The sequence below is a fragment of the Arachis ipaensis genome, chromosome B07, assembly GCF_000816755.2.
Source record: "Arachis ipaensis cultivar K30076 chromosome B07, Araip1.1, whole genome shotgun sequence".
NCBI classification, from domain to species: Eukaryota; Viridiplantae; Streptophyta; class Magnoliopsida; order Fabales; family Fabaceae; genus Arachis; species Arachis ipaensis.
The window spans coordinates 119,923,601-119,951,004 of NC_029791.2; the positions used below are offsets into that span (position 1 = coordinate 119,923,601).

Genomic DNA, 27,404 nt, shown 5'->3' on the forward strand with positions numbered 1-27,404 from the left:
GTATAAAAAAACAATAATAATTATGAACAATATGAATAATATTAGATTAAAAAATAAATTAAAATTAAAATTAAAATTAAATTATTAATTAATTATTTAATTTTAAATCTTAAAATTTTAAAAATTAGAATTAAAAATTAAACACATTCATATTATGTACAGTTATCCCTGCTCTCACCATAACCTCCCAATCTTCGATATACGCCCAACATTCGCCGTTATCAATCTCCGATCCAACAAAAACTTGCCGTTGTTGCCGATTATCGCCGTTCCAATAGAGCATAAAGCTGCCGTCCCTTCCGCAGCCGCACCCGTGCATCTCCTTTTCCCCTGCACCCGCTTTCGCCAGCCGTGCCAACGCCACTCGCAGCCATAGCCACACCCATGCCTTCCCCCTCACATGCCCATGGATGGATGTTTAGTTCAATAAGTTGGCGGATGGTTATTGTAATTCTCACTAGGATGATTAGTTTAAGTATATATAATTAACAAATATTGGATGTTCATTTCATTAAATACCCAGATGGTTATTTTTAATAAATACCTGGATGATTGTTTGTTGGATTTGGATCTATCTCAAATTTTCCAGATGTCGCGGGGTTGGTGTCCGACGGGTGAGAGCTCGACGACAAATGGAGATGGGTGGCGTAGAGCGACGGGACCGACGAGATCAATGGCGAGGATTATGACGGTATGAAAAGAGAGAGATGACGGTGGTTGAAAACGACCCTGAGGTTGGCTTCCGGCGCGGGAGAAAGAAACGAGCGGGGCACGCCAGATGCGCGATGGAGAGGACGAGCCCCTCTACGATGTTGGCTGCCGGCGAGGGAGAGACAGACACACGACGGGATAACTTGCCCTCCGTGATGATGGCCGCCGCCAAGTGAGAGAGAGACGCGCGACGGGGATGACGTCCCCTCTGCGATGTTGGCTGCCGGCGAGGGAGAGAGAAACGCACGGGGGAGGGGGCTATAAGGGGCAACGATGATGACCATTGATGAGGGTGGGAGTGGCAGACAGTTTGGGGAGAAGAGGTGTTTAGGTGAAATGCGTTGGTAAATTAGAGTTTGGGATGATTAATTATTTGAAATAACAGGGTGAATTTTTTTATTTAGGCAATTTGGGGAGTGTTTGTTACTTTTTTTTTTTTGGAATTGAACCAAACTTGAAGCCCATTGTTCACATTGCTCAGATTCTTCATTGTCTCCCTAACAGAATTGTAAAAATATTTGTCGAAGCTCACGGTAACCAAAAAACCAAAAAAGTTAAAAAACAAGATCAATCACGATACAACATTATTCAATTCATTTTTTAATTTAGGTCATTTTGACATTTTTATTACCTTTATGAATCAACTTATCTAAATATATATAATTTTTTTGGTTGTATACAGTATTCTTCAGTCCGACAGGTTAAAGACTAATTCGTCGTAAATTGGAGGTCTATTTAAGAGTTTGTCGACATACACAAGATGAAATTTAAATTTCTAATACTTGTTTAAACAGATTAGTGAACTAACCACTAACTTATCTAAGTATATATTACTCCATGATTATTCATTAGTTTTTTCTTATTTTGGACTTGAGTGGAACACATGGTCAAAGAAAAAGTACACTGCTTAAGAGGTTTACCCATTTAAAAAACATATCACGGATATAAGAGCGACAACCTTCTAGCCCGCGAAAAAATGTACAACCTTGACCAAAGGAGCTATAATTATCCAGCTCAATAGATAAACTGCAAAAACATTGCTAGAACATTCTAAAGAAAAAAGGTCTACAACAGTGGCAAAATATTTGCCAGTTTCCACATTCCCAGAAGAAAAAAATGAAATAAAAAGCTTTGCAATCCTTTTTTTTTTTTTGGGTTTAGCTTTGCAATCCTTATTTCTCTTGTTTTTCAATGGGGCCTAGGCCCAAAAAAATAAACATTAATGATCTTATTTTGAGCTTCGATCTGCAATAAATTTGGAGTTAAAAATCATTTCGACAAAAAAAAATAGAAGCAAAAACCTAATAAATCTTAGGATCAACTTTATGTAGTACAATTTAATTCCAAGATAGCACCAAAAAACAAAAAACCTTAACTCCCAAGATTCTTGTTGACCAAAAAACAAGGGCCAAAATTCATTGTTAATTTGTTAAAAATGTCTTAAGGCCTTAATCTCCATGGCTTTAGCTTCCTTCTTAGCCGTTCCAAGATATACAAGAATGAAGATTTTACATACATTTTCTTAATATAGAGAGATTCTATCTACATTTGGTTAGTGTATTCCGAATACAGCATCACATTCTAAAATCAAGATCATTAACTTCTATTTGCTTCCTTATCTCAAAAGCGGTGATAATGTTGATAGTTTTCTGAAGAACGAAAAGCAAATCCATCATGACGACGGCGTCAAAACAAATCATAGAAAAGAAGAAACAGAAAGAGACTATCCAAGACAGAAACACAAGTAGGGTTGTAATAATAACAGTGTACAAGGAATCACTGAAACCTCGTTCAACAAGGAAACAATCACTTGGTTTCATCAAGAAAACAAAGCCAAATTCCACACACGGCTATGATCGTCGTGCTCAGCTTCTCGCTCACTCTCGACAGCTTCGGAATCATGCACTTGCACGCTCCAAAAAGGTTCCATCACCCATCATTCAGTTACAAACAAAAAACAAGGTTATTAACTTCTTTTTATTCTCTCTCCTATTTTCTGTTTTGATTCGCGAATACCAATAGTAATGAAACCGATTCTGCGAGTTTTTAGCAGAAGAAGATGGGGTTTTGGTTAACCAGACCGGTTCGAATCTGCTCGTGTTCGCCGTCGAGATATACGGCTCTATACTCCGCCTCTGGTGGTGGTGGTGGTGGCTGGTGCAGATATGAACGAGTGACGTCAGAAGAGAACAAAGAAAGAAACCCTTCCAAGAACAGAAAGTTCGGTCAAGCGCGTCCTTCATTTTTGGTAATTTGAGATTCCTTATGTATTCTATTCTGATTTGGATTCCAAGTCCTTGATTTTGTATTTAATGTGTTATTTTTACCAACAGAGTAGAGTGGCCAAAATGTTGAAAGAGCTATCATGCAAAGAAATCTAGTGGGAAACAGAACATTGTTTGTTTCATGCGTCTTTTTTTCGCCTTATCTGATGATGAAGCTCAAATCTACAGCTCAGAGTGGTTCAACATAGACATTTGAAGGTATAAGGAGAATGCATATTATAGGCTTGAATTAATGTATAGTTTGTTGGTTGTTGGGCTCCTTATTTATTTATTTTTTTGTTAATCTCTAACGGTTACTATCATCACGTCTCGAAGTTTTAAGTGGAAGATTTGGACTCGTCAAAAAATGGAGACAAACACATAACAATGCATGTATTGTGTGGTATTTGGTGGACATTGTTATCAATAACAATGGATATGATGCCTATGCTGAATATGATTTTACAGATGGAAGCGTAAACAGCCAATCAGGAATTTACCGAGCAGGACGCACAAATTATAGGAGAAGCGTTTAGTTCAACGCATCGATGCTTATGTAATTTAGTTATGGGGTTAACTAATGCCATATATTGCGCTTATCTTGTATTCCTATCAAAGAACGTAAGATTAAAGCCAAACTAGTAATATTCATGAGTTACTATTCAGCTTTTTTTTGTGACTCAAATAAACTAAATAAAGAAAAATAAAACAAAAGATCTATTTGAATAGAAGGACGGTTCTTTTTAAGATTACTCTTAAACTCCTTCCAAAGTGAAAGATCTTTGCCATAATATCTGCCACCGTGTTTGCATCTCTTATAATCAAACGAAAGTCAACACGCCAATTCCAATGCATGATATCTTTTATTTTGAGCACCAATGGATCAATAAACCCAAAGCCATCTTGGTAATTAGTAACAAGATTAAATGCTTCCACATAATCCGTCTCACAAATAACATCTCGTTAACCTATATCCCAAGTTAAGAGATATCTTCTCCAAATAGCAAACAATTCCCCTTGAAAAATACTATTACTCTCAATCATTCCGAAATATTATTCAGCTTTTAGTTGCAAGTGAGTTAATTTATGCTTTTAAAGTTGTCAAATAATATAAATTCTTAAATTCTTTCGAAATATATACTACCTGAAAGAAAAAGAGCGGAGACAAAATAAATGAATCAGATTAAATTAGAGTTTAAAAAGTAAATAAATTTACATTTCTTTTCCTCCATTATTCTAATTTCTAAACACTAACAACATCAAATCATTTTCATCGCTGTTACACTTGAAAGACGATCTGACAATCTAATACAACCAAGTGCCGCATGCACTCATCGATATCACAAGAACTTAACAAATGAACATACACTTACCATTTACGTATCAGTCATGTTCTCCGTGATAATGGTGACAAACACTCCATGCCATGCTGACACGGTTAGAAAGATCTGCCATGTTAAGCCACATTGCCAGCAAGAATAGTAGGTCCAAGAATCCATCGAAGGAATTATTTATGCAATAATTCAAACTGTACAGTAAACATCAACTGAAGAATAAAGCATCATTTTTGAAAACGCATTATTTGGGGCATCTCCTCGTTGCCCCTAAACACCCTGTTCAGTTGACCACTTTCTGTGATAGAAAGACAGCCAGCCAGTCCAAACCTATGTGATCTAAAATAATAATGACCTTGATATGCTAAACCTAGAAATCAAGGAGGCAGTGAGCGCTATGAAATTGCATTGCCTTTTAAAACAATAAATTCGAAAAGCTAAAAGAAGCTAGTAAAGTGATGCAAATATCAGTTGACAGATGAGATAGTAATATAACCAGAACGGGGTCTCAACTGCTATACTCTGCTAATTAAATAATAAAAATCGTTTGGCATAGCAACAAAACAAGCCATGCCAAGGTATCTGGCACACTAATGCAGAAGCGAAGCTTACTCCCCATATCTATGTAGTTCATCTCCGAATTTACCTGCCTGCATTTGGCATCCTATGCCTCCGTCGTCTTCTAGACCTCCCTAACAGTAGCCTGTGGATTCCTCGTCCAGAGACAGCAGCAGAAGCTGCAGGTGCAACATTGTGCAAACCAAAATGATCAACATTGAAAGAAACAGCAGCGCGGTCCTGATTGTACCTAATGTTGGAGAAAATGTGGCTATTTCTCCCCAGACCAAATGGCCTCATGGAGAAGAAATCGTCCTCCAAATATTCCTCTTCAGAATCATACTCATCACTATAAAAGGCATGATCATTCGGCTCAAGCACATAATCCCCCAATACCATAGCACCTGGTGTTGAAGATAGAATTGTGCTGATCACATCATTCCGTTCTCTTTCACACTCTAGCCTCTTCCATTTTTCTTCTCGAACAGGGTCCACCTCTCTTGGTCGAGAAAATGGATGCTTAGACTTAACATGCCTCCTGAGCTCCTTGTAATTCCCTACGAAAGAGCAATCATCCTGCATGCAACTTCTTTTCTTGGCATTCAGAGACTCTCGAGCCGCTTCAACCACTGTCCAACCTTTCACCTGTCTGCGGCAAAGGGGGCAAAGAAGCTCAGGCACTTCTCTATTGTCATCAGGTTCACCTGCGCTTAAGTCAAAATTTGAATTGTCTATTGCTAGCTGCATACTTTGAACAGAAGTTGCTTTTGTGTAGGCCTTCTTGTACTGCTCAAAACAGTTTGAATATCGATGACTAGTAGCACACATGTAAGGGCGACAACCTTTGTTATATGATGAACAAAGAAGAAGAATCGCATTGTGTGGGACCTCCATACACACAGAGCAAGTTGCATCTTCCCAATCCTTCTTCTCTGATGATTTGGTGGAGCTCTTCTTTCCATGAACATCTTTCATATTCTTTTGTGCACAAGATAAATTATATGGGGTTTCCTTGCGACCTTGAGACTGGGACTTGGACCGTGTCTTACCAACTTTAGCCATTTACAAACTGAACCTGAGACAAATCAAAGAGGTAGAGATAATTATTGAAAATGGTACCATTCTAACAAAATAAACGAAAAAGGATCACCATTCTAAACACAATAAACCACAAGTATAAAATGTCATGATATCATTCAAATGACATCATACTCGTCAATCCTAAGCAAATCGGTGTGGCAAGTCCCAAAACAATGCAGATTGGAGATAATGGATAAAGAATAAATGTTATGCAACTTATAGAGTATTTACTCATACAAAAATAGGAACTATATAGAAATACAAATATAACATCAACATCAACAATAACAAGACTTGCCTTTCTATATAAGGTTTGGATTCAGATGACACCATTATCCAACCATAAGTGATAATTCATATTTATATCTAAATCATTAACAACTCATTCTATTTTATTAGTTTTACCTATGGCCTTTTCTAGGTCTCCCTCTACTGCTCATTGTTCAGTTACCTTCCATCTGAACCACTTTGTTATTGGAGGTCTCCACAAGCCTTTTTCACAAATGCCGTTATGTCGAAACACCCTAAAATGATATTCTACCATTTTCTCTACAAAATTTAGGAACTAAATCCAAAACAAAAATCAGACAATCAGATCAGATCACACTTATCATGAGCAGTGAAAAAGGTATGCACATTGCAGTTACGTATGACAGTCTTAAACTACAATGTCCTTAGATTTCTGAGGCATGGCATCTCAGAAGTAAACAAGGAGATAAAAGCGTGAAAAAATTATCCTTCCAGTTATCATCTTTATGTAATATATGTAGCCCCTATATGATGAATCAAACCAGTGGGAGCTAACTGCTTGGTTGGTAAACTGCGAGAAACCAAGAATATAACATTCAAAAGATGCTCAACTATAAACTATTTTCCAAAAGAGAAAGTCTAAGTGACCAACAGTTTTGTAACCAACATGACTCTTTACGCAATCCACTATTTACACAATGAAAGAATGAAAGCAGAGTTTTCTGCCACTCTTAAGAAATGCTAGCTACAATAGATCATAGATCGTACAAAATCATAAAAAATTGACACAATTCAAGATCACAAATAGATTTCCGCGAAAATAGAATCAAGAGCTCGTAATTCACAAATCTTAACCATGGGAAGCTCATCCAAAACGAATTATATAATTTTTAATTAAAAAAAGAATAACAAAAGCATAAGCGAATTCAAAAAAGCCGCGCGAAAAAGTGAATCAAAGAAAATGAGGGATCAAGAATTAGAGAATCAAATGGACGAGTGAATAGGAAAGGAAATGAAACCCTGGGAGAGGGAATGGAAAAGGGAGGAGGGAGTACCTGGAATGAAGCGAAAGCGTTGCGAAGGGAGGGAGGACTGAATCGTTGGTTGGTTAATTTGGAAAGAGGGATAGGGAAGGAGGGGAAGTGGCAAGGGAAATCGGAGAAGAATGGAAGGCCGATCTTGGCGCTCACGTTCTCCAAAAATCCGAAAATGAAGGCTTCAGTGGTGACGTGGGAAGCAACACCAACCCCTCTCTCTCTCTTTCTGTACTCTACCATGGACAGTGGACTCTACGCTTCTGTCTTCTCGCACCTTCAGAAAAAAAACAAAAAAGAAGTGAGTCGGCTGGGTTCTGGGCTTCTGGCCCTATTCGAATGATGGTGCGTGGCCCAATAGTGATGGTGCGTGGCCCAATAGTGATTGATGAGTGATTAGTAAGCCGATTGCTGCATGTTTACTTGCTTGTAACCTTATTCATTTCATTTCAAGAGAAAGGAAAGAAGAAAGAAATGCAACCCTAAAGATAAGCTGGGGGCGAGGAGAGGAAGACGTTAAGCTGAGTACATGGAAGAGTCTTCTAGCAACCTCCACCGTCTCCTTTTGCTACGTAAAGGTTCTTGCTACTCCAACACCCATAGACAGTGAACTATCATCTCTTCATCAGAGTTGCAACAAGCGCAAGTAGATAGCTTTGCCAGAGGAAGAAAAGAACTTTTGGGGGGGAGCTTCGTCTTCCAGAACTCTTTCCAGATGCCTTTGCAATGCAGCGGCTCTGGATAAAAGTCAATTGTAAGCCGATTGAAATGGTAAGCAACTTTGTAAACTGAGGATACTTCATAGTTACTCGATTTATGGTAGAGCCATTGAATTTTATCAGAACCGTCACCAATATGTACCTTGAGTATTTGTTGAGCTATATTTAATTAATTGGGAGTTCCATAGAGTTTCATTCTCTATTCACATTTATCAGGTCACAAACTCTCATCACATTTGGTTCTCTGAGATTTCGATTGATAATCATCGGAGAGAGAAATGGTTGAAACGGCAAAATCCAAGGATTTGAAGCAATGTTGATGTTGGAGCCATCCCTAACCTTCCAAATCAGTCCTCTTTTTCAACAACTTTGCGGCCCTCCAACAAGCTCCTCCATCCCCACGAAGGTAAGACACCATTCTTAGCTTTCATAACATTACGCACTTGAAGTAGTTGTCTTTAAGCATTTTAGACAGCTTAGAGTTAGGTTGAACCATAACTCTCCAACATTATTTTTCAAGTAAGGCTAGATTTTGTGCTCTGAGGTCTTTCCATCCCAAACCCCCTTCCGATTTGAGCCGTGACATCTTTTCCCAACTAACCTAAGAGATTTTTTTATCTGTACCCTTTTGCCTCCACTAAAATTGGGTTAAAATATTGTTCTCTAGATTAATGACTAAGATAGCTTAAAGTAGGAGAGAGAATAAATCGGCACTGCCTCACCCACGATCTTTATTTGAATGTGTCTTTCACCTATTGATAGCAATATTCGTTTTCACCCCTCTACCTTCTTATAAACTTTATCCTTAATCAGCCCAAAAGTGGGCTTCTTGGATCTCTGATCCCAAGTATTTATCCTGAACATTCACGAGGGATGTTCAATCTGTTCGCAAGCATCTGTCTCATTGTCAAAGTAGAGTTATTACTTAGATTGAACTTTTGTCCACTAAAAGCCTCATAAGTGTCTAGGAGGACTGAAATGTTGTCACAACATTGGAGAGAAATTTTGCAAAAATTGTAGAGTTGTCGGCAAATAGAAGATCATTGATCTTAGGGCACCTTTTCTTTAGTATACCTTGAATGGTGTTGTTTCTTCTACTTTGTTTAGCAAGAAGAAAATGCATTCTGCACAAAATAAGAATAGACATGGGGATAGAGGATTTTTTTGACGGATATTTCTTTGAAAGTCAAAAGTTTGTCATTCCACAATAACATGGTAAGAAACATTGATAACCAATTCCTAAATCAAACCAATCAATTTAGGATCAAACCCTAATCTCGCCGTTATAAACCACAAAAATCGTCATTCAACTCTATTATAGGTCTTACTCATATCCAACTTTAGAGCTATTTCAGTGTCTAAGCCCTTCTTTTTATTCTTCAAGTATTGCATGCATTTGTGAGAAATAAGGATATTATCTAAAAGGGTAAAGTACTATTTTGGTTCCCAACATTTGGGTCAAATCCTAATTTGGTTTCTAACGTTTTATACGTCTTATTTTTATCCTAAAAAGTTTCAAACATGTTTAATGTGGTCATATCATTAATGAATGACGTAGACATTATTGCGGTGGTTTTTTTCCATTTGTATGTCTCGTCACTGGTGGATGTATGCATTTGATGTCTCCGGAAAAAGGCTTTTCGTCCTAAATAGTCTACACACTAAATCACATGATACATCACGGATGAGGCTAGATGCATATGCGGTACCAAAAGATCTCCCCTTAATCTATTTAACCCGAAGTATTGTATTATGTTTAAACTTTGAATACGTTTCAGGGGAGGCTCATTGAAGACATAGCTCAAGTGGTCATCTCCACGTAGAAGCCCACTCTGATAGGTCTGCCTTGCACATACGCCTCTGTTCCAATACAACCAAACGGGTGAGTCCCCCTCAAAACCTAACAATATCTTAATTAGTAAGTTTAATTGAGATATATATTGGTTCTCCTAATATAGTCCATTGTTTTCGTTCACATAAATTTGATTGTTGTGTATACGCAATAAAATTCATAGAGTATTGGATCGAAGGCGGGTAACTGAATGACTGGGATTATGTGAGCTTTTAAATTCTATTGCTAAATAACTGATTATGTAAACACACATCACTATCTGTAACTAAGTGCGGTCGTACAATATTGATTTTCACATGCAGGATACCATCAAGTTATACAGGATGAAAATAATGCTTGTCATCATTCTGAGTTAAAAAAATTCAGCCATTGGAGATGCACTGAATGCCCTTGACAGTCGTCCTCAAAGTGTTGTGCGCCACAACCAACCAAGGAACAAACGTAAAGAGGCTAGGACACCGTTCATAGCACCTGGCACAAAGAGCAAGTTTTGACGAGCTGAAGGATTGCTGAAGAAACAGCCCATCTAAAGGAGCTAAACCCTCACATGCTAAGCTATATTTTGTTGGAACTTGATATTTTTTTGCGTTTACACACACTGACTGTTTGTTTTGGATTCTTATGTTATTAGCGGGTGCTTGTTTTATGAACCTTGTTGAACTTTGTTGGGTGCTTGTTTTATGAATCTTGTTGAACTTTGTCGGTTAATTAACGGAGAATGCGTGTATTGTGAATGTGAATCCGGTCTTTAGAGATTGGTTTGTCTTATTTAGGGGTGGCAACACTACCCGAACCCGCGGGTACCCACCCCGCCCCTACCCGCTCGGGGCAGGGCAGGATCAGGTTTAGATAATACCCGCCCTTACCCGCTCCGGTATATATATAATATGTTACCTGCCCTGTTGCCACCCCTAATCTTATTGTGGATGTGGATGTACACTTGCTACGTTTTAAAGTGTACATGTTTGAAGTGGCTAAACATATTGAGGTTTCAATGAGTTATTTTTGGATGTGTCTACTTTTGGACGTGTCTTTTAATGCAGGTATCTTTCGTTATCTATGGATGTGTCTTCTGACGTAGGTGTCTATTTTGGTCGTGTTTTGTTCGAATGTGTCTGTATACGTATGTGTCTTCTGTTGGAAGTGTCTTTTGTCAATGTAAAATCTTTTGTGTTTTCATTTAATTATGGATGTGTCTTCTGATAGACATTTTTTTTTGTTGTGTCTTCTTTCGATGTGTCTATATATAGATGTGTTTTCTTCCAATGTGTCTTTCATGTTATTGTTTAACCATGGATGTGTGTTGAGGGACGTGTCTCTTTTCATCATGTCTTTTTCGAAGGTGTCTATATATGGATGCGTCTTTTACTAGAGGTGTCTTCTACTAAGGTGTCTATATATGTATGTATCTATTTACAAATGTGTCTTCCACTAGAGGTATCTTTTGTTAACGTGTCTTTTGTGGGCTTCTCTATCACTGGATGTTTCTTAAAACAGAGGTTCCTTTTTTGGTCATTTTTTCATTTTACTTAGAATCAAAGTTCTGATCGAGACTTGTTGATCGAGACTTGTTGGATTCTCGAAGAAGGCTGAGTCAAACTAACTTGGGAACATAACCGTGACAAAATAAAATGAAGCCTAAGTTAACAAAACCTACTCTATTTTGTCCTCCAAATTAAAAGCACAAAAAAATTGTGATTAAAAGCACTCAAACTTAGAAGGGTAAAGTACTAAATTGGTCCCCTAGGTTTGAGCGTAATTCTGTTTTGGTCCTTAAGGTTTAAAGTGTTCTATTTGAATCCAAAAAAGTTTCATTTAGCATCAATTTAGTCCCACAGTGAGGTCAAAATTAAATAATTAACAAAATGTCCTACATAACAACAGTTCAAGAACAAAATTGATAATTTGGAGAACAAGTACAAGCTCCAGAGGCACAAAATCAACCATTGATGCATCAATACATTTATTTATCATTTTCTTTAGTTTTATAGAAAATAATTTATTTATATTATAAAAAAAAAATAAATAAATGTATTGATGTATCAATGGTTGATTTTATGCCTCTGGAGCTTGTAATTGTTCTCCAAATTATCGATTTTGTTCTTGTACTGTTGTTATGTAGGATATTTTGTTAATTATTTAATTTTGACCTCACTGTGGGACTAAATTGATGCTAAATGAAACCTTTTTGGATTCAAATAGAACACTTTAAACTTTAAGGACCAAAACAGAATTACGCCCAAACCTAGGGGACCAATTTAGTACTTTACCCAACTTAAAAAATTGATAACAGTATAATCATATCAGTGGATCATACTCAAAAAATAATAATATATTCTCAACTTAAAATTGTTTATTAAATAAAAAAGTTGAATATTTTGTTAAAGAGAAGTGAAAAAAAATCAAAATAAAATAAAATTCTTCTTACAAATCTATAATCAAAATTTTTCTAATTATTTTCAAACGAATTTAACAATGAAGCCGCCATGTTACTGTGATTCATTCGCTCTAATAGCTGAACCCACAGCTAGATTTTGATTGACTACTTCATCATTTTTCTAGAAAAAGCACCACATGCAAAAAAAAAAGAGTTAATTTTATCCATTAAGACATCTTAACAAGGGGTTCGAAATTAACCAAATGGTACGCACATACTGGAGGTGCATTTTTCTTCTTTCTTCGTATGGATTTCTTGATTAAGTTGTCCAGTTCAGATCCAAGCCTTTTCAACCTTGGTCGACCCTTCGTTGTCACTTTTGAAGGATCTCGAATGTCATTTGCACCAAGAGCGAACTCACTCTGTGTCACTATGTTGTTTTGTGTAGTTGCAACACTTTTGGACCCAAAGTTCGCATGATAATCAAACAGATTGGCCATCAAATCATCAAGACCCGAACGTAACATGACCGCTTCTTCACAGGTCACGAAATTTTGGGCAACATTAAAAAAGTATGAACACAATCTTTTGAATAAGTTGTGGCTTTCATCCGATCGATTCTCGTCGTGGCTGCTCTTGATGTAAATGTATTTGCGCTGTACATTCTTGTTTCATCGAGGGAAAACATAGCAAGATGATACTCTGTCTACTCTATAATATGAGAACACAGCAAGATAGTGGCCACAAAGAATACCTCCTGATTCAAACATGTTGCACTCGCACCGAATCTTGTGTGTCAATGAGTCAAACTCAACACCGTTCGGTGTAAAACTAAGATATTTATGTGTATTGTTAAGAATTTTTGGTGTATTTGTACTAATAAGAAGAACAATAGCAATAAAAAGAACGATGAAGAGGATAAAATACGTGAAAAAGAAGAAGAAACACAAAGAAAAAAGAGGAGAAATGCAAAGAAGAAAGAGGAGGAGGAACGTGGAATACAAACGTTGGAAGAGGAACGGCATGATTTTATGCGCGCATTATGTGAGTGAGTTTTGTTGGGTTAGGATTAACTTGTATGGACTTGTTTGCCAAAAAGACTTGTATCTATAACAGGACTTTAAAAATTAATTGTATATTTGCTTATTTTTTCAATTTTAAAATTGTCCACTTCTATTAAGTCGGTGCTTAGTGTAATATCAATTTAATCAATGACCGTCAATGTGATTTATCTTTTTCGGTAATTAGTTTTGAATGTCTACACCAAAAGTGGATTCAATATCGTTATGAGTTTTGCTAGGGAACCAACTAGGGTCCAGCCAGCTTCTGCCAACTCTCTAATAAATTGGATTTTGAAGTCCGTCTTAATAAAAGTAAGTTGATATATATAGATGTTTCTTTTACTAAGCATTATGATGTTTCTTTTTCATATTAAATAGATATTTTTTTAATGTATTTTTTGAATTTTTTGTATTACAAATGTGGATATTTCTATTTTTTAAAAAAATGATTACACACTTGATTACCTACACTTGATTACCTATACTTTTCCTATCGTTATTTATAAATTTCATATGAACAAATTTTAATAGCCAATCCACCGTCCATCTTTTAGTATTAAGTATAATAAATAAATTCAGAAATAGTAACGTGTTATTTTGTTTGTTAAACAAAAAGGTGTGATTTAGTCTAAATACAAAATGGAATAAAATGAAACAAAGTTTCACTAATCCTTGAAACAGATCATTGATAAGTGACAACAATAATCCAAGTCTTTTCTACACATCAAACAGTACCATCGTACTCAACAAAAGACCAAAATGGTGATTGAATTATTATTACACCCTCATTTTTTCATTTTACAATTTCTTCATTTTAGAAGAGTTTGATCCCAAAATTTTGGAAATTGGGATTGTTGGAAAATATTCCAAGATGGGAATACTGGAATAGAGAGGGAAAAATTACCACTGAGGATACAGATTTACACAATGGCATGTCAGTGTGATAAAAATATGTACAATTAGTGTGATTTCAGTTCCTACCACCATTGCTCCGAGGGGTAAGCTCAGCTGGCTAATGTGAAGTGAAGGCGAGGGTGACATTTATCAGCTCAACCTTGATACTACAGCATTGCTATAACATACAAGAACCACATTGAGCACAATCCTCCAACAGGTCACTGTCAAGACCATAACTTGGTTATCTCGGGCAGCATATCCCTTATTGGACCCAAAGTGGTGCTTATAAAGATTATAGTTACAAGCAGGCTTACTCTGACACTCGTCCAGCAGCTGCCGCAATATTGGACCCCAGTCCAACACCGGCCATTGGAGAACTGAGCACTGGAAATATCTTGTGCGCGATGAAGGACAGCTGTCATCAAGGGTAAAATATTCAAATTAAGAGAAGAAAAAAGTTTTTTAATATAATTAAGCCGTAAAAATAAAACACACACACAAACAGGAACTGCAAATATAGAGACTACGCAAGAATCATCTTTACCTCCATTGTGATTCACAGTTTGAAGATGACAAATTTAACCTTTTTTGCCTGGAAGATTAGGAAATGAGCCCGACGAGTGGGAAACTGGTCTTTGGATAAATGGATGGCTTAAGAGTTGGGCAGCAGTGGGACGGTGATCTGGATTAACTTGAAGGCACTGCAGGATAAAGTCTCGAGCATCCTTTGAAAGAGAATCAGGCATAGAAGGACGCTCACCTTTCCCAATTCTATATAATGCCTGCATCTGTTGTCAGAAGAGATCAAAAGTTGAGAGACTAATAAAAATAATAGCAAAAAATATGCAGTTATGCAACTAATCAGTTAATGGAAAATATTCATGTTATTATATATCTATAGCAATCAGCAATATCTCCCAACAAAATATAGAAGTTATTTACAACATAAGATCTGGAGCTCGGAATTTTGATCAATAGGCATAAGCATGAACTGTTCAATCACTAATAAGAGGCCAAAACAAACTTTATAGAAATAGATTGAATAGGAACTAAAATCAAAACTGAAAATATGAAAATTGCTTCAGACAAAAAAGAAGAGGCGAAGACTGATTATATTGTAACTCGGTAATGAAAGGGAAATAATGACACATACGCTTTCAAACTCCGAATATGGAAGTTTGCCTGTTAACATTTCTAGTACAGTGCATCCCAAACTCCACATATCAGCTGGAAGCCCATAACCTTGGTTCTTTCCTTTCACAACCTGCATATTTCAGCCTCATAATCAATAATCATGTCATCAAGAAACTATAAAGCTATAAATCAAGGTAGAAATTTTGGCAAGCTTAAGGTAAACTTTTAGTTTCAAATGCAAAGGGATTTTTCCTCTTCAAACATAAGAGGAAAGAAAGAATTTAATACAACAATAGACACTCATCCAAAAGAAGATGACCCCATAGCTAAGTTACCCAGAAAACTTCTTGGGAGTGTAAAATTATGCCTTTCCATACGGATAAGAGACTGTATTAACAAAAAATCTACTGCTCTTCCAACATGCATAGTTTCATTGCTTAAGCTTCTCAAATAAGAAAAGTAGGCATTCATGTGAAATGCATGCAGCTCTCGGTAACTATATGATAAATATATTTCTTCTGCGTTTGGTCCACAGCTGAAGAAAAGTGGAAATTCAACCTAGAGCTGTTCATCCAGCAATTAAGCTAACTAATTGAAGAATCAAGGGAGAGTTCAAACCTCAGGAGCCATCCACAAGGGTGTCCCCCTGCATGATTTAATGTCGTTCAATTTGGTTGCCTGAAATAATAAAGCAGTATAAGAAAATTAAAATGTTAAGCAACTGGAGCAACTGAAATTGAAAAATCAAAGAAACAAAATAACAGACTAAACAGTGAAGTATAAACTGAGGAAGATTTTCACCTTTGCCAATCCAAAATCAGCAAGCTTTACAGATCCATTTGCATCCACCAATATATTTGCACATTTAATATCCCTTTAAATTGGGGAAAACATAATTAGATCATAGTTAGAGAGATTGTTTCATGATAATTAACTAACTGAAATAGAAAGTACGAAAACAACACTCAAAGGGCATCATGAGCTAAACCCAAAGATGAAAATTTACTTAACAAAATTTCCAAAATTGAAAACCAAACATGAATTAGTTCATGCAATCAAGTTACAAAATGTTTCCCTGCCCTGTCCCAAAGAACATAAGAAGAACACAGCCTACTAACAAGAAGGAAAATGAGAAACCAATATTACAGAAATCATTTACAAAGAATACATTATGCAATTATGAGCGTGTACGCAAAGAAATGTAAAGTCACCTGTGAAGCACATTTCGATCGTGAAGATACTTCAAGCCATGCAGAATCTGTCTTGTGTAGGCAGAGACTTGGGAATCTCGAAGAGTATACCTGTGATAAAGGCTTGCAAGAGAACCTTTGGTTACAAGCTCAAGAAAGATATACAGCTTTGATTCATCCTGTATAACATCAAGCGAATGAAACAGTGGTTACATAACACAATTACAACTCTTATGGAAACATATAGACAGGGGGAAGAGAGAAACACTTGAGAGCAAAAGTTGCTTATAGCTTAAAGAAGCTTTGTAAAAACCAGAATGAAATATTGAATAGAATTATGCAGCTGAAAAACCCATGACAGGACCATGGCCATTCAGTTGTTTGTCACGTTGCATTGAACTAAGGCTCTCAGGAATACACCATATTGGTAGTTGGACTAAGCATTCTCCAATTCACCAAATGCAGCAAAATTTATTCTCATTTTGAATATATGTTTACCCCCCCAAAAAAAAAAACTTAAATACCTGTGTTCTGAATTTTTAGTTTATGTTATTAGCTCTTGCAGTCTTACGGATCCCTTGCTATACAAACTTAGACTACATTTTATAGCCTATCATGACATCATGAACTGACTCTAATAAAAAACATTCCACATATACTGATAAAAAAATCTTGAGATCCATAAGGGGACCTATTACATTGGTGTAATCTGTACTGGTAATTTTCAACATGGAATCAACAGTAGCAAAGGCCAAATAGAAGTAATAGTGAAAAGAGAGGACATGAATGAAGTACCGTTTCTGTGCCATAGTATTGAACTATGTTCTCATGTTCAAACTGACTCAAAAGTGCTATCTCCTGTGAAAAAGACAAAGCAAAAAGTTTAAAACAATATATGTAGTAGGAGAAAAATGAAGCATTTTATACAATACCAAGCAATATAGCATAATATTTACAAGTTTTTTTTTACACGTTACAAAAGAGTTAGTTAATGGAAAAAGTATAGTACGGGGGAAAAGACCATGAAGCAATAAATGAATAAACCTCTCACCTGCTCCAGTTGATAGATACTTTGCTTTCCCTGATTATCTTGATCAAGCAGTGAAACCTCTTTCACAGCAAAAAAGAATCCATCTCTGCAGTAATATACAGAAGATAAAATTTATAAGTTAGTAATTATGACTAACATAACATAACACAGAGGCTATATTTGGATTGATGGTATGTAAGGGAGTTGACTAAGATGATGTTCAAAGAAGTGGACTGGAGCCCATAGGAAGAGAGTTATTATTTCATTCACATGTTTGGATAAAAACATATTCCATCTGAAGTCTGAGGAGAAACAAAAAACGAGAATTTTTGTTGAATAGAATGGAATCTATTCTATCAGTAACTAACCATTCCACCAAAATTTCGAGACCCTTTCCCCAAAAATTAACATCAGTTATAGTAAATTTGCCCGTGTATAACATATCCCGCTTCGCCGCTTGCATCATTAAATTTTTCTTATTTCTACAATTCTGTATCACTGCATCAATTTCACTAGGTAGCCCAAATGAACAAGTTAGTTAGATTACTATGATGAAGTTCTAAAATACATTCTAGTATTCTACAATATCAAAAGTAAAACGGGAAGCTGAAGCGAAAGCAAAAGTGAAATGCAAACTGGACTTGGAAAAAAAAACCCTTACCCAGAAATTCCTTCATAGACTGAGCCAAAGGAACCCCGTCCAAGAAGCTCACCCTTTTGCCAATCGCCAGAGGTAATAATACGCTTGATTCTTCCATTGGGAGATATATTGTTAGACCTTGGACCTGTGGTAGTGCTTGAAGTATCATCTTCTTCATTTGAAGTGCTAAAACCACACGACCCCGAAAGATCAGCAACAATCTCCGCAATCCTCGCCGCATTATCCACCCTTTCTTCCACCTCCTCTTCTCTCTTACCTCGTCCTTCCTCCACCACTACTACTTGCTTTTCTTCTTCTTCGTCTTCTTTATCTGGTTCTATCTGTAGTAAGTGGCCATTGTCTGCACCTTCTGGAGCAAAGTCCCTTAGAAGGTCCCAAGTGGAGCTTGTGTTGTCCACCACAGGCACCTTGGTCCCCGGCGGCGGCCTAAGCATCGGCGGACGAACCCCTTTGATTCCTCCGCATACACCACTGGAGCTCTCCGCGCAGCAACCACTGGTCTCATCAACCCTAACCCTAGCTCCACCTTCGAATTCCTCGGCCAATTCACCCACCGCAACGACGTCGCTCCGCCGCGGTGGCACTTGCTCTTCCCTCGGATTCAGCCTCGGGAGAATATCCGATGACGACCGGACCTTCATGGCTTCCCAGGCCGCCGCCGGTATGGCGAAGTCCTCCGGGCCGGAGAGCCCCAAGCTCCGGCAAATCCGGTCAAACTCGCCCTCGGTTCCCTCAATTCGGAAGCTAGTTCGGTCGTAGAAATCCATGGATCGGGTGTAAATGGAATCGCTTCTGCTTCCGCCACCGACGGAAGAAGAGGAATCATCGTGTGAGGAGGTGGTGGAGCCGTCGGCGTCGTAGTCAACGTACTTGACGGCATTGCGGCGCTCGAGCTTGGGCTTCCTTCGGAGCTTCTTTGAATCCATGGAATTGTTGTTGCTGCGTTGATTTCTATTACTGGAATTAAAAAATGGAGGTAGATGATGCATGAAGAAGCAGGTCAAAATCCATCTAAGAAAGAAGAAAGTGATATTTCTCAGGTGGGAATTGCGAGTGAAAGAGGGAAAAAGGGGTTGAAGAAGAGAAAAGAGAAAAGAGAAAAGAGAAAAGGGGAAAAAGGGGCAGAATTGAAGAGTGTGGAGGGAAGTGCGACTGGTAAACGGCGTTGAACTGGAAAGTGGAAAGTGGAAAGAGAGAAAACGCGGTGCCACCGTGGAATATCACGACTCACAAGAAAATATCTCAAATCATAAATGATAATCAGTTAATTACTATTAAGTATTAACTTTGTAGTTTAAATTATAGGTAAATTTTTTTTAAATTTAAAAATATTTAAATTTATTTTTTTGTCCATTTTTTATTAAAAATATCTTATAACCTTTTTACAATTATTTTTTTTTTTTAAAACCAAGTCAAATGTCAAATTTATATAAGTGTATTTTTTCACTATCTTATTTATGTTATCTTCTTCTTTTTTCTTTCTCTATTTTGATTATCATTCTTATTATCATCATCTTTTTTTTCTTTTTTTTTTCATTTTTTTATTTGTCGTTTGATTTTTACCCTTTTTCTTTTTTTTTTTTCATTCTTTTTATTATCATAATCTTAATTTAATATCACACCATTAGTTTAACAATAATAAAAATACATCATTTAATTATGAATAACATAATTAAATGACATTTTCAATCCAAATGATAGTTGAAGCATATATGCTTGCTAGACATTTGACGGCTGAATATGGTATTGTTAAGTGTACTAATCAGGTTACTTCCCATCTTTCTTTGATTGATTCCCGGTGTCCTCCTCCTTTAAATGTTGTGACACTTAATTACGATGCAAGTTTCTTTGAGCAATATCATCTTGCTGGATTTGGGTATGTCCTTAAGAATGATACTGGTAAGTGGTTGACAGGCTGCTCTGCAAATATTTCAACAGGTTCGATCACTTGGTATGAGCTTTATGCCATTTGAAGGGGCCTTTGCTTAGCCTGAGATTTTGAGAATAAAGAGATTATTTGTGAAACAGATTGCTTGGAGGCTTATCTTTTGATTACCAAGGATTATGTGGTGATACGAAGAGATTTTGTTCCGTCCAGAGTATGCTCCCGAAGTGTACTCGACGTCACGACCAGGAGAGGACTCGGAAGCGTTCTCTTGCGAACTGTTGACCTCTGCGTGGTCCCTGCAAAAAGGACTCCGACGCTCAAGTCAGTTATGAGAATAAGAAATTTAAAAGAAATAACGTTCAGAAAATAAAACTAAGAAAAGATGGGTAGATAATGATTGCTCGATATCTCTTGTGAACCGTTGATTACTCGTGTCTCTCTTTCTCATACCTTGACGAGTTATGTTTGTCTGTTTAAATAGGTTAATCTTTGAGTAATGCTCGGTGTTGTTTGTTATTAGGATTGGGCTTCCGAATTCTGTTACGCAAGGATATCGGCATGATTTGACTTGGTGGACTTATTCTCGGTTGTATAGTTTGTTGGCCGAAGATATTGGAAGATTTGGCCGAGGATATCGGGAAGGTACACAGCCCCCAAGCTCGGCATGAGAAACATGTTGAGCTTTTCTATATCCTCGGCCTGTTGTTTTTGGAGCTTTTTGTTAATGTGGATCTATTGCCTGGGGAGCCCCCAAGCTCAACATATTCCTCTTGCGAAGCTTGTTTGTTTTTGGGCCTGATAAATTGGGCCTTGCGTAAAATGTGTTGTGTGTGTTTTTTTTTTAAGGCGGGAAGTGGGGAGACGCCAGTTGTGGTTAATGGGGAAGTGGAGGGGGCTACGTGGGGTAATGTGTCGAAGTAACTCCTTGTCCCCCTATCCGTTAGACTTCTGCAAGTTTGGTTTTTGTTTTTGAGTAGCAAGATGAGTAAGAAAGGTAACCTTCTTTCAGTTTTCTTTTGTCTTTTCGTTACTGTTTGTAGTTGGCTTGCATGGGTAAGAAGGGAGTTGCTGTGGATGGAAATGACCCTTATGGTTGGGTTGATGGCGACGTTAAGTCACGGGTTTCGGTGTTTAGTAGTTCTGATATGTTGTCGCAGTTGAATAGTGCGAGGTGGGTCAGGGGTGGAGATAGTTTGAGGGTTAGGTTCTTACCTTGCGAGAAGAGTGATAGAGTATGTGAGAAAAGGGATGACTGGGCTTATTTCTATGTGTATACGTGCATGTTGACGGAATTGGGTGTTCGCTTTTCCTTTACTGATTTTCAGTGTGGTGTGTTGTCTCTGCTGAATTGTGCTCCCACGCAGCTTCACCCTAATTCGTGGGCTTTTGTTCGTGCCTTTGAGTGTCTTATGGAGTATCTGGGTTGTTATCCTTCCCTTGGGGTTTTCTTTTCGTTATTTCAAGCGAAAGGTGTTTGAAAGGGTGGCTGGGTGAACTTAAGTAGTCATCCTGGACGAGCTATCTTCAGCCTGTACAAGTCTTCTTTTAAGGATTTCAAGGAGTTCTTTGTGAAGGTTCAGATTTGTGAGGAGTGTTACCCGTTTTATCTTGACGCTATGATGGAAGAGAGGTTTCCGATTTTCTGGTTTGCTGATCCTCGGCAGGTTTTAGACTGCGAGGATAGGGTTAAGAGTGAAGATTATCTGATTGGGTTTCTTATGTCTGCTATGTCCTCCTCCGAGCTTTTGTCTATTCAGGCCTTACTGAGGCTTGAGGGGGATAGGGAGGCTTTAGATGAATATCTAGGTATACTTTGTGTTGGTTTGTTGTTGTGTTTAATGTTTTCGAAAGTTATTGATTTTGTTGGCTGTTTTTGCTAGGTGAAAAGGCTTCAACTTTAACCACTGCTAATTTGAAAGCTTTCATTTCTAAGGCTAAGAAGAAGGAAAAGGAGGGATCTTCAACAAATGTGGCAAAGGAGGGTGGGGGTTCTGTTGGTCAAGAGATTCCTCTTAAAAGGAAAAGAGGTGGGGGACCTTTGAAGGTGGTGGATCTGACTGGAGTGAAGGAGGATAATGCTGTCTTTACGGCAGAGGAGATTGAGTCTGCCTACCAGAGTCAGCTTGTCCTTCATGGTAATAGAGATGGGCCGAGTAATTCTATATGGTCGGCTTCTTTTCCATTCATGGCAGTGGCTGATGAGTTTGCCCAGGTTGATGCTGATGTGAAGATGATTCATGATGCTGGAAAAATAGGGGTCGCACATTATCTGCAGGTTTGTTTTATTCGTGGTGTTATTTCTTTTGTTTAATTTTTTGAGTATTGACTGACGACCTTTGTATTTTAGGTCATGGGTGCTCGTTTGCTATCGATTGGTCGCACCTCTGAATTGGATGCTATATTGGATGCAGATAATGTGGCTGCTGTGAAAAAGCTTAAGGAATCATTGCAAGAGAGGGATTTGAAGATTGAGAAGTTAAGGGCTGAGGTAAAGAATGTGAAGAAGGCTTCTGAAACTGAAGTTGGTAAGCTGAAGGGGGATTTGGAGGCAAATGTTACCAAGCTGGTGGGATTGAAGGCAAGGGTTGCCGAGCTTGAGGAAGAGGTTTTGACTACCTTTACCCTTGGCTTTGATCGAGCTGTAGCTCAGATTGGTGTCGTTGCTCCGGATGCTGATGTGAGTTTGCTTGATGTTACGAAGATTGTAAGCGGTGGTCGCCTTGTAGATGATGGTACCCTGCCTGAGAATCAGGGTGAAAGTGAATCAGTGGAGAAAGGAGCAGATTAGAGGACTGCTTTTGTAATTAATGTTTATTTAATTGAACTTAGGTGTTTTGTACCCGTATAGGGTGTTTGATACTTTGATTTTGAATGTGCGCACATTAACTCAATATTTGACATATTGGAGTAGTTGGTATGATAAATAGATGTCCTGATTAGAAATGTGTATATTTGATTATTTTTGTTGAGTACATGACTGATATGAGGTGGGGGACCTCATTAAAACCTCTCCAAGAAAAATCCTATTTTTTGGGAAAAACCTTGTGAGTAGGAAAAAGAGTGTCTCCCCATGGCCATATCTTCTTATGATAAGTAAGATCTAAGAGATGATACATTCCATATTCCAGGGATGTCATTTCCTTGTAATGTTTGAAGTTTATATGCTCCCTTGCAGAGTATTTATATTATTCGGTAAGGGCCTTCCCATGTTGCGGCGAGCTTTCCATGTGTTTGTGGTTTCCGTGCTTCCTCCGTTCGTCTTAAGACAAGGTCTTCCGTGGCGAAGGACCTAGGTTTGACCATTTTGTTGTATTTTCTTTTTATTATGCTTTGCATTGCCTTGTGCCTTATCTCAGCTTTGTATCTGTCTTCCTCTATTGTATCCAATTCTGCTTGTCTGACGTTATCATTGTTTGGTGCCGATGTTTGTGTTGTTCTTCCTGATGTTAGGGCGATCTCGACTGGGATCATTGCGTCGGCACCGTAAACAAGTCGGTAATGAGTCTCCTTGGTGGTTGTTTGTTTTGTTGTATTGTAACTCCACATTATTTCTGGGATTAGCTCCGCCCATTCTCCTTTAGCCTTGCCGAGCTTTTTCTTAAGTGCGATAAGAATTACTTTGTTAGCTGCCTCGGCGAGTCCGTTTGTTTGCGGGTGTTCTACTAATGAAAAGTGATGCTTAATTTTGAAGCCCTGCAAAAATTCTGCCAAGCTTTGATCGGTAAACTGCCGACCATTGTCAGTTATAATAGCATGTGGTATACCAAAACGACAAATAATGTTTTTCCAAAGAAAAGCTCGGACCTTTTCAGCCCCTATTTTTGCTAAAGGCGTTGCTTTTATCCATTTTGAAAAATAGTCAATTGCTACAAGTAAATACTTTACCTGCCCGGGAGCTTTGGGGAAGGGGCCGAGAATATCAAGCCCCATTTATAAAATGGCCAGCTTACCTCCGAGGTATGTAGGTTCTCGGCCGGGTTAAGTATTAGTGGTGCGTGCTTTTGGCAGCTGTCGCATCTCCTTACCTTTTCGATACAATCGCTCTTCATTGTTGGCCAATAATAACCTGCTCTGGCAACCTTAGATGCCAGGCTTATTCCTCCAATGTGGTTACCGCATACTCCTTCATGGGCCACGTCCATGGCGATCTTAGCTTCATCCGTGTTTAGACATCTTAGCAGTGGTTGGGAGAAGCCTTGCTTGTATAGTTCTGTTCCTATCAGTGTGAAGGATGCTGCTCGCCTTTTGAATGCTCTTTCATCCTTGATAGGTGTTGGTATGGTTCCAGTTTGTGGGTATTGTTTGTATGTTGCTCTCCAGTCTTGTTCCTGTGATATAGAGAATATTCTTTTGCTAAAACTCGGTTCAGCGAGGGTTAGCTGAGATATAACAGAATCATGCATACATTTCCTAGTTGTTGCTAGTTTTGATAAAGCATCTGCTCGGGTGTTTTGTTCCCAAGCTATATGTGTTATGTGTATTGAAGTAAACTGAGGTATGAGTTCTCTTACCAGTGCGTGATATTTTTCTAATAATTGGTCCTTTACCTGAAAATTCCCGGTTACCTGTTGTACCACCAGTTGTGAGTCACAATATACCTGTAGGTGTGTTATGTTTAAAGACTATGCAAGTCGAAGGCCGGCAAGTAGAGCTTCATACTCGGCTTGATTGTTGCTTGTTTGGAATGAGAATCTGATTGATTGTTCTGCTTGGAGGTCGGATTTGTCTGTTAGATATACGCCTGCTCCCGATCCTTCTGAGTTTGAAGCCTCATCTACATAGAGCTCCCAAGTGTGTTCATGATCTGCTTGGTCTGTTAATTTAGCTAGAAAATCTGCTAAGAATTGCGCCCTTATTGTCGTCCTCGGCTCGTATGTTATGTCAAATTCGGATAATTCTATTGACCATTTGGTGAGTCTTCCTGAGACCTCGGGTCAGGTGAGGATCTGTCGCAGAGGCTGATTTGTTTTAACGATGACTTTATTGCTTTGGAAGTAGTGTCTTAATCTTCTTGCCGTAAGTATTAGTGCATATGCTAGCTTCTCCATTGGTGGGTATCTGAGTTCGGCATTTTGTAATGTTTTACTGACGAAGTAGACTGGCTCTTGCTTATCTTGTATCTCCGTGACGAGTACTGAACTGATAGCCTTCGAGGATACCGATAAGTATAGTAATAGTGGTTTTTCTAAGTTCGGCTTCTGTAAGATCGGTGGTGACGAGATTATGGATTTCAACTTCTGAAAAGCTGCTTCACATTCCGTGTTTCAGTTGAACTTTGTTTGCCTTTTTAGTATGTTGAAAAAATGCTGAGAATGTGTTGATACACTTGGTAGGAATCGAGAGAGTGTGGCTAGCCTTCCATTTAGTCTCTGGACTTCCTTTATTGTTCGGGGACTTCTCATGTTAATGATTGCTTCACATTTTTCGGGATTGGCCTCAATGCCTCTTGATGTCAGCATGAAGCCTAGGAACTTTCCTCCTTTAACTCCGAAGGCGCACTTCTCCGGGTTGAGTCGCAGGTTGTGTTTCCTTAACTGACCGAACACTTCTTCGAGGTCGACATCATGGGTTTGTTCTTGTTGAGTTTTGACGACCATGTCATCAACGTATACTTCCAGATTTCTCCCTATTTGTTTGTTGAAGACCTTGTCCATGAGGCGTTGGTAGGTAGCCCCTGCATTTTTAAAGCCCAAAAGGCATAACAGTATAACAGTAATTTCCCAATTCAGTTATGAAAGCTGTCTTATCCTTATCTCTTGGATGCATTAATATCTGATTGTAACCAGAATATGCGTCTAAAAGGCTTAAAACATTATATCCTGATGCATTATCTACCAGTTTGTCTATGCATGGGAGTGGATAAGCATCCTTGGGGCACGCTTTATTCAAGTTAGTGAAGTATACGCACATTCGCCACTTACCTGAGGCTTTTCTTACCATAACCATGTTTGATAGCCATGTTGTGAATCGGAGCTCTTCTATGAATCCTGCTTGGAGGAGCTTCTGGGTTTCCTCGAGACATGCTGCGCGCTTCTCGTCTCCCATGTTGCATTTTTTTTGAGAAATAGGTCGTGCCCTTGGATCAATTTGTAATTTGTGGCATATGAGGTTTGGATCAATGCCAGGCATATCTGCTGGTGTCCAGGCAAAAAGGTCGGCGTTTTGCTGAAGTAGACTTGTTATCTTCTGTTTTGTTCCTGAAAGGAGAGAAGAGCTGATGTGAGTATAGTGGTTAATGTTGTTATCTAATTGTACCTTTTCAAGTTCGTCGATTGGTGTTGGCTTGTCATGGAGGTCTCCTCTTGGATCGAGCTCGGTAGTACCCGATATGTTAGCAACGTTATATGTTCCTTGAGTCAGCCCGGCTCCTTGTCGGATGTCTGTTCTGATTTTCAAGCTTTCATTGTAACACCTGCGAGCTTCAATGTGGTCGGAGTGTATGGTGGCTATTTGGTCCTCTTGCACCTGAAATTTGACACACAAATGGAGCGTGGAAACAATGGCGCCGAAAGAATTTAGGAAAGGTCTGCCCAGAAATAATATTATATGGGCTAATGCAATCGACTACGAAGAACTGCACATCCTTGGCTTTGCTCATGGGATGTTCTCCTAAGGTCGTTTTCAGCCAGATGCTGTCGAGGATTGACACACGCTCCCCTGAAAATCCAATTAGCTCCCCTGAAAATGGCAGCAGAGTTCGTTCGCTGAGTTTCATCCTTTTGAAAGTTGAATAGAAAAGGACGTCAGCACTGTTGCCGGGGTCGAGGAGGGCTTTCTTTACTAGGAGGTCCCCTGCTTGAATAGAGATTACTACATGGTCATCCAGATTATCTGAGTTGGTTTGACAGTCTGACTGTTTGAAAGATATGTTGGGTATTCTCGGTTTGCTAGTCAACACATCGGCCGTCCGCTGGAGTGTTAACTTGTCCCTGTATCGTCGCTTTCGTGCCGAGCTTGTTTCACCTCCGCTCACGAATCCTCCAGAGATGCAATTGATTCCCCTGGTTGGTGGGGGTTGGTCTCTGGCTTTGTCCGAGGTGTGCGAAGCTCGCTCTTGGCGTCGGTCATTAGGGTCGTCGGAGGTCGCCCTTGTTTTGCTACTGATGTATTTGTCCAGGTGCCCTTGTCTTGCTAGTCTTTCCAAGAGGTCTTTTGCGACCACACATTCATCAATGGTGTGGCCGAACTTCTGATGAAAGGCACAGCGTTTGGATTTGTCCACATAACACTGGTCTTGGTATGAGCCGGTCCTGCTCGGTGGCTTTATTAGTTTGTTATGTAGTATCTCCTTGATGATGTCTTCTCTCCTGGCATTGAATCTTGTGTATGAATCGTACTTTGGCGTTAGCCTGAAAGGCTTCTTAG

General features: G+C 38.6%; 3 protein-coding genes and 1 long non-coding RNA gene across 15 annotated transcripts; 2 read left to right on the forward strand and 2 right to left on the reverse strand.

Annotated features, from left to right (window-relative positions):
* Positions 2,181 to 4,755, forward strand: LOC107608410. Of its 7 annotated transcripts, none has more exons than XM_021106405.1 (4): positions 2,181 to 2,673; positions 2,762 to 2,959; positions 3,050 to 3,194; positions 3,312 to 4,755. In XM_021106405.1, exons 1-3 carry the CDS (start codon positions 2,386 to 2,388, stop codon positions 3,182 to 3,184), a joined length of 621 nt encoding a protein of 206 aa, XP_020962064.1. In that variant the 5' UTR covers positions 2,181 to 2,385; the 3' UTR covers positions 3,185 to 3,194; positions 3,312 to 4,755. The 7 variants fall into 7 exon arrangements, 5 of the variants coding, with proteins under 5 accessions (XP_020962064.1, XP_020962065.1, XP_020962063.1 ...); XM_021106406.1 differs by having other exon boundaries at positions 3,444 to 4,755; XR_002350534.1 differs by having other exon boundaries at positions 2,186 to 2,673; positions 3,045 to 3,194.
* LOC107606096 lies at positions 4,767 to 7,509 on the reverse strand. Of its 3 annotated transcripts, none has more exons than XM_021106403.1 (3): positions 7,252 to 7,509; positions 5,710 to 5,942; positions 4,767 to 5,571 (listed from the first exon to the last, which is right to left on the reverse strand). In XM_021106403.1, exons 2-3 carry the CDS (start codon positions 5,927 to 5,929, stop codon positions 4,952 to 4,954), a joined length of 840 nt encoding a protein of 279 aa, XP_020962062.1. In that variant the 5' UTR covers positions 5,930 to 5,942; positions 7,252 to 7,509; the 3' UTR covers positions 4,767 to 4,951. The 3 variants fall into 3 exon arrangements, with proteins under 3 accessions (XP_020962062.1, XP_016163556.1, XP_016163555.1); XM_016308070.2 differs by adding an exon at positions 6,353 to 6,512 and having other exon boundaries at positions 4,767 to 5,942; positions 7,252 to 7,476; XM_016308069.2 differs by having other exon boundaries at positions 4,767 to 5,942; positions 7,252 to 7,508.
* LOC107606097 lies at positions 7,659 to 10,541 on the forward strand. 3 transcript variants are annotated; one of them, XR_002350537.1, is made up of 5 exons: positions 7,659 to 8,001; positions 8,166 to 8,355; positions 9,508 to 9,654; positions 9,728 to 9,831; positions 10,104 to 10,541. It is a non-coding gene; the product is annotated as an uncharacterized LOC107606097 (long non-coding RNA). The 3 variants fall into 3 exon arrangements; XR_001612613.2 differs by having other exon boundaries at positions 9,585 to 9,654; XR_002350536.1 differs by lacking the exon at positions 9,508 to 9,654.
* On the reverse strand, positions 13,892 to 19,335 carry LOC107606098 (mitogen-activated protein kinase kinase kinase 1). Of its 2 annotated transcripts, XR_001612614.2 has the most exons (10): positions 18,152 to 19,335; positions 17,512 to 17,596; positions 17,256 to 17,318; positions 16,482 to 16,639; positions 16,072 to 16,144; positions 15,889 to 15,948; positions 15,290 to 15,400; positions 14,681 to 14,924; positions 14,451 to 14,551; positions 13,892 to 14,357 (listed from the first exon to the last, which is right to left on the reverse strand). XR_001612614.2 is itself a non-coding variant. In XM_016308071.2 (9 exons), exons 1-8 carry the CDS (start codon positions 19,138 to 19,140, stop codon positions 14,715 to 14,717), a joined length of 1,749 nt encoding a protein of 582 aa, XP_016163557.1. In that variant the 5' UTR covers positions 19,141 to 19,335; the 3' UTR covers positions 13,892 to 14,551; positions 14,681 to 14,714. The 2 variants fall into 2 exon arrangements, 1 of the variants encoding a protein (XP_016163557.1); XM_016308071.2 differs by having other exon boundaries at positions 13,892 to 14,551.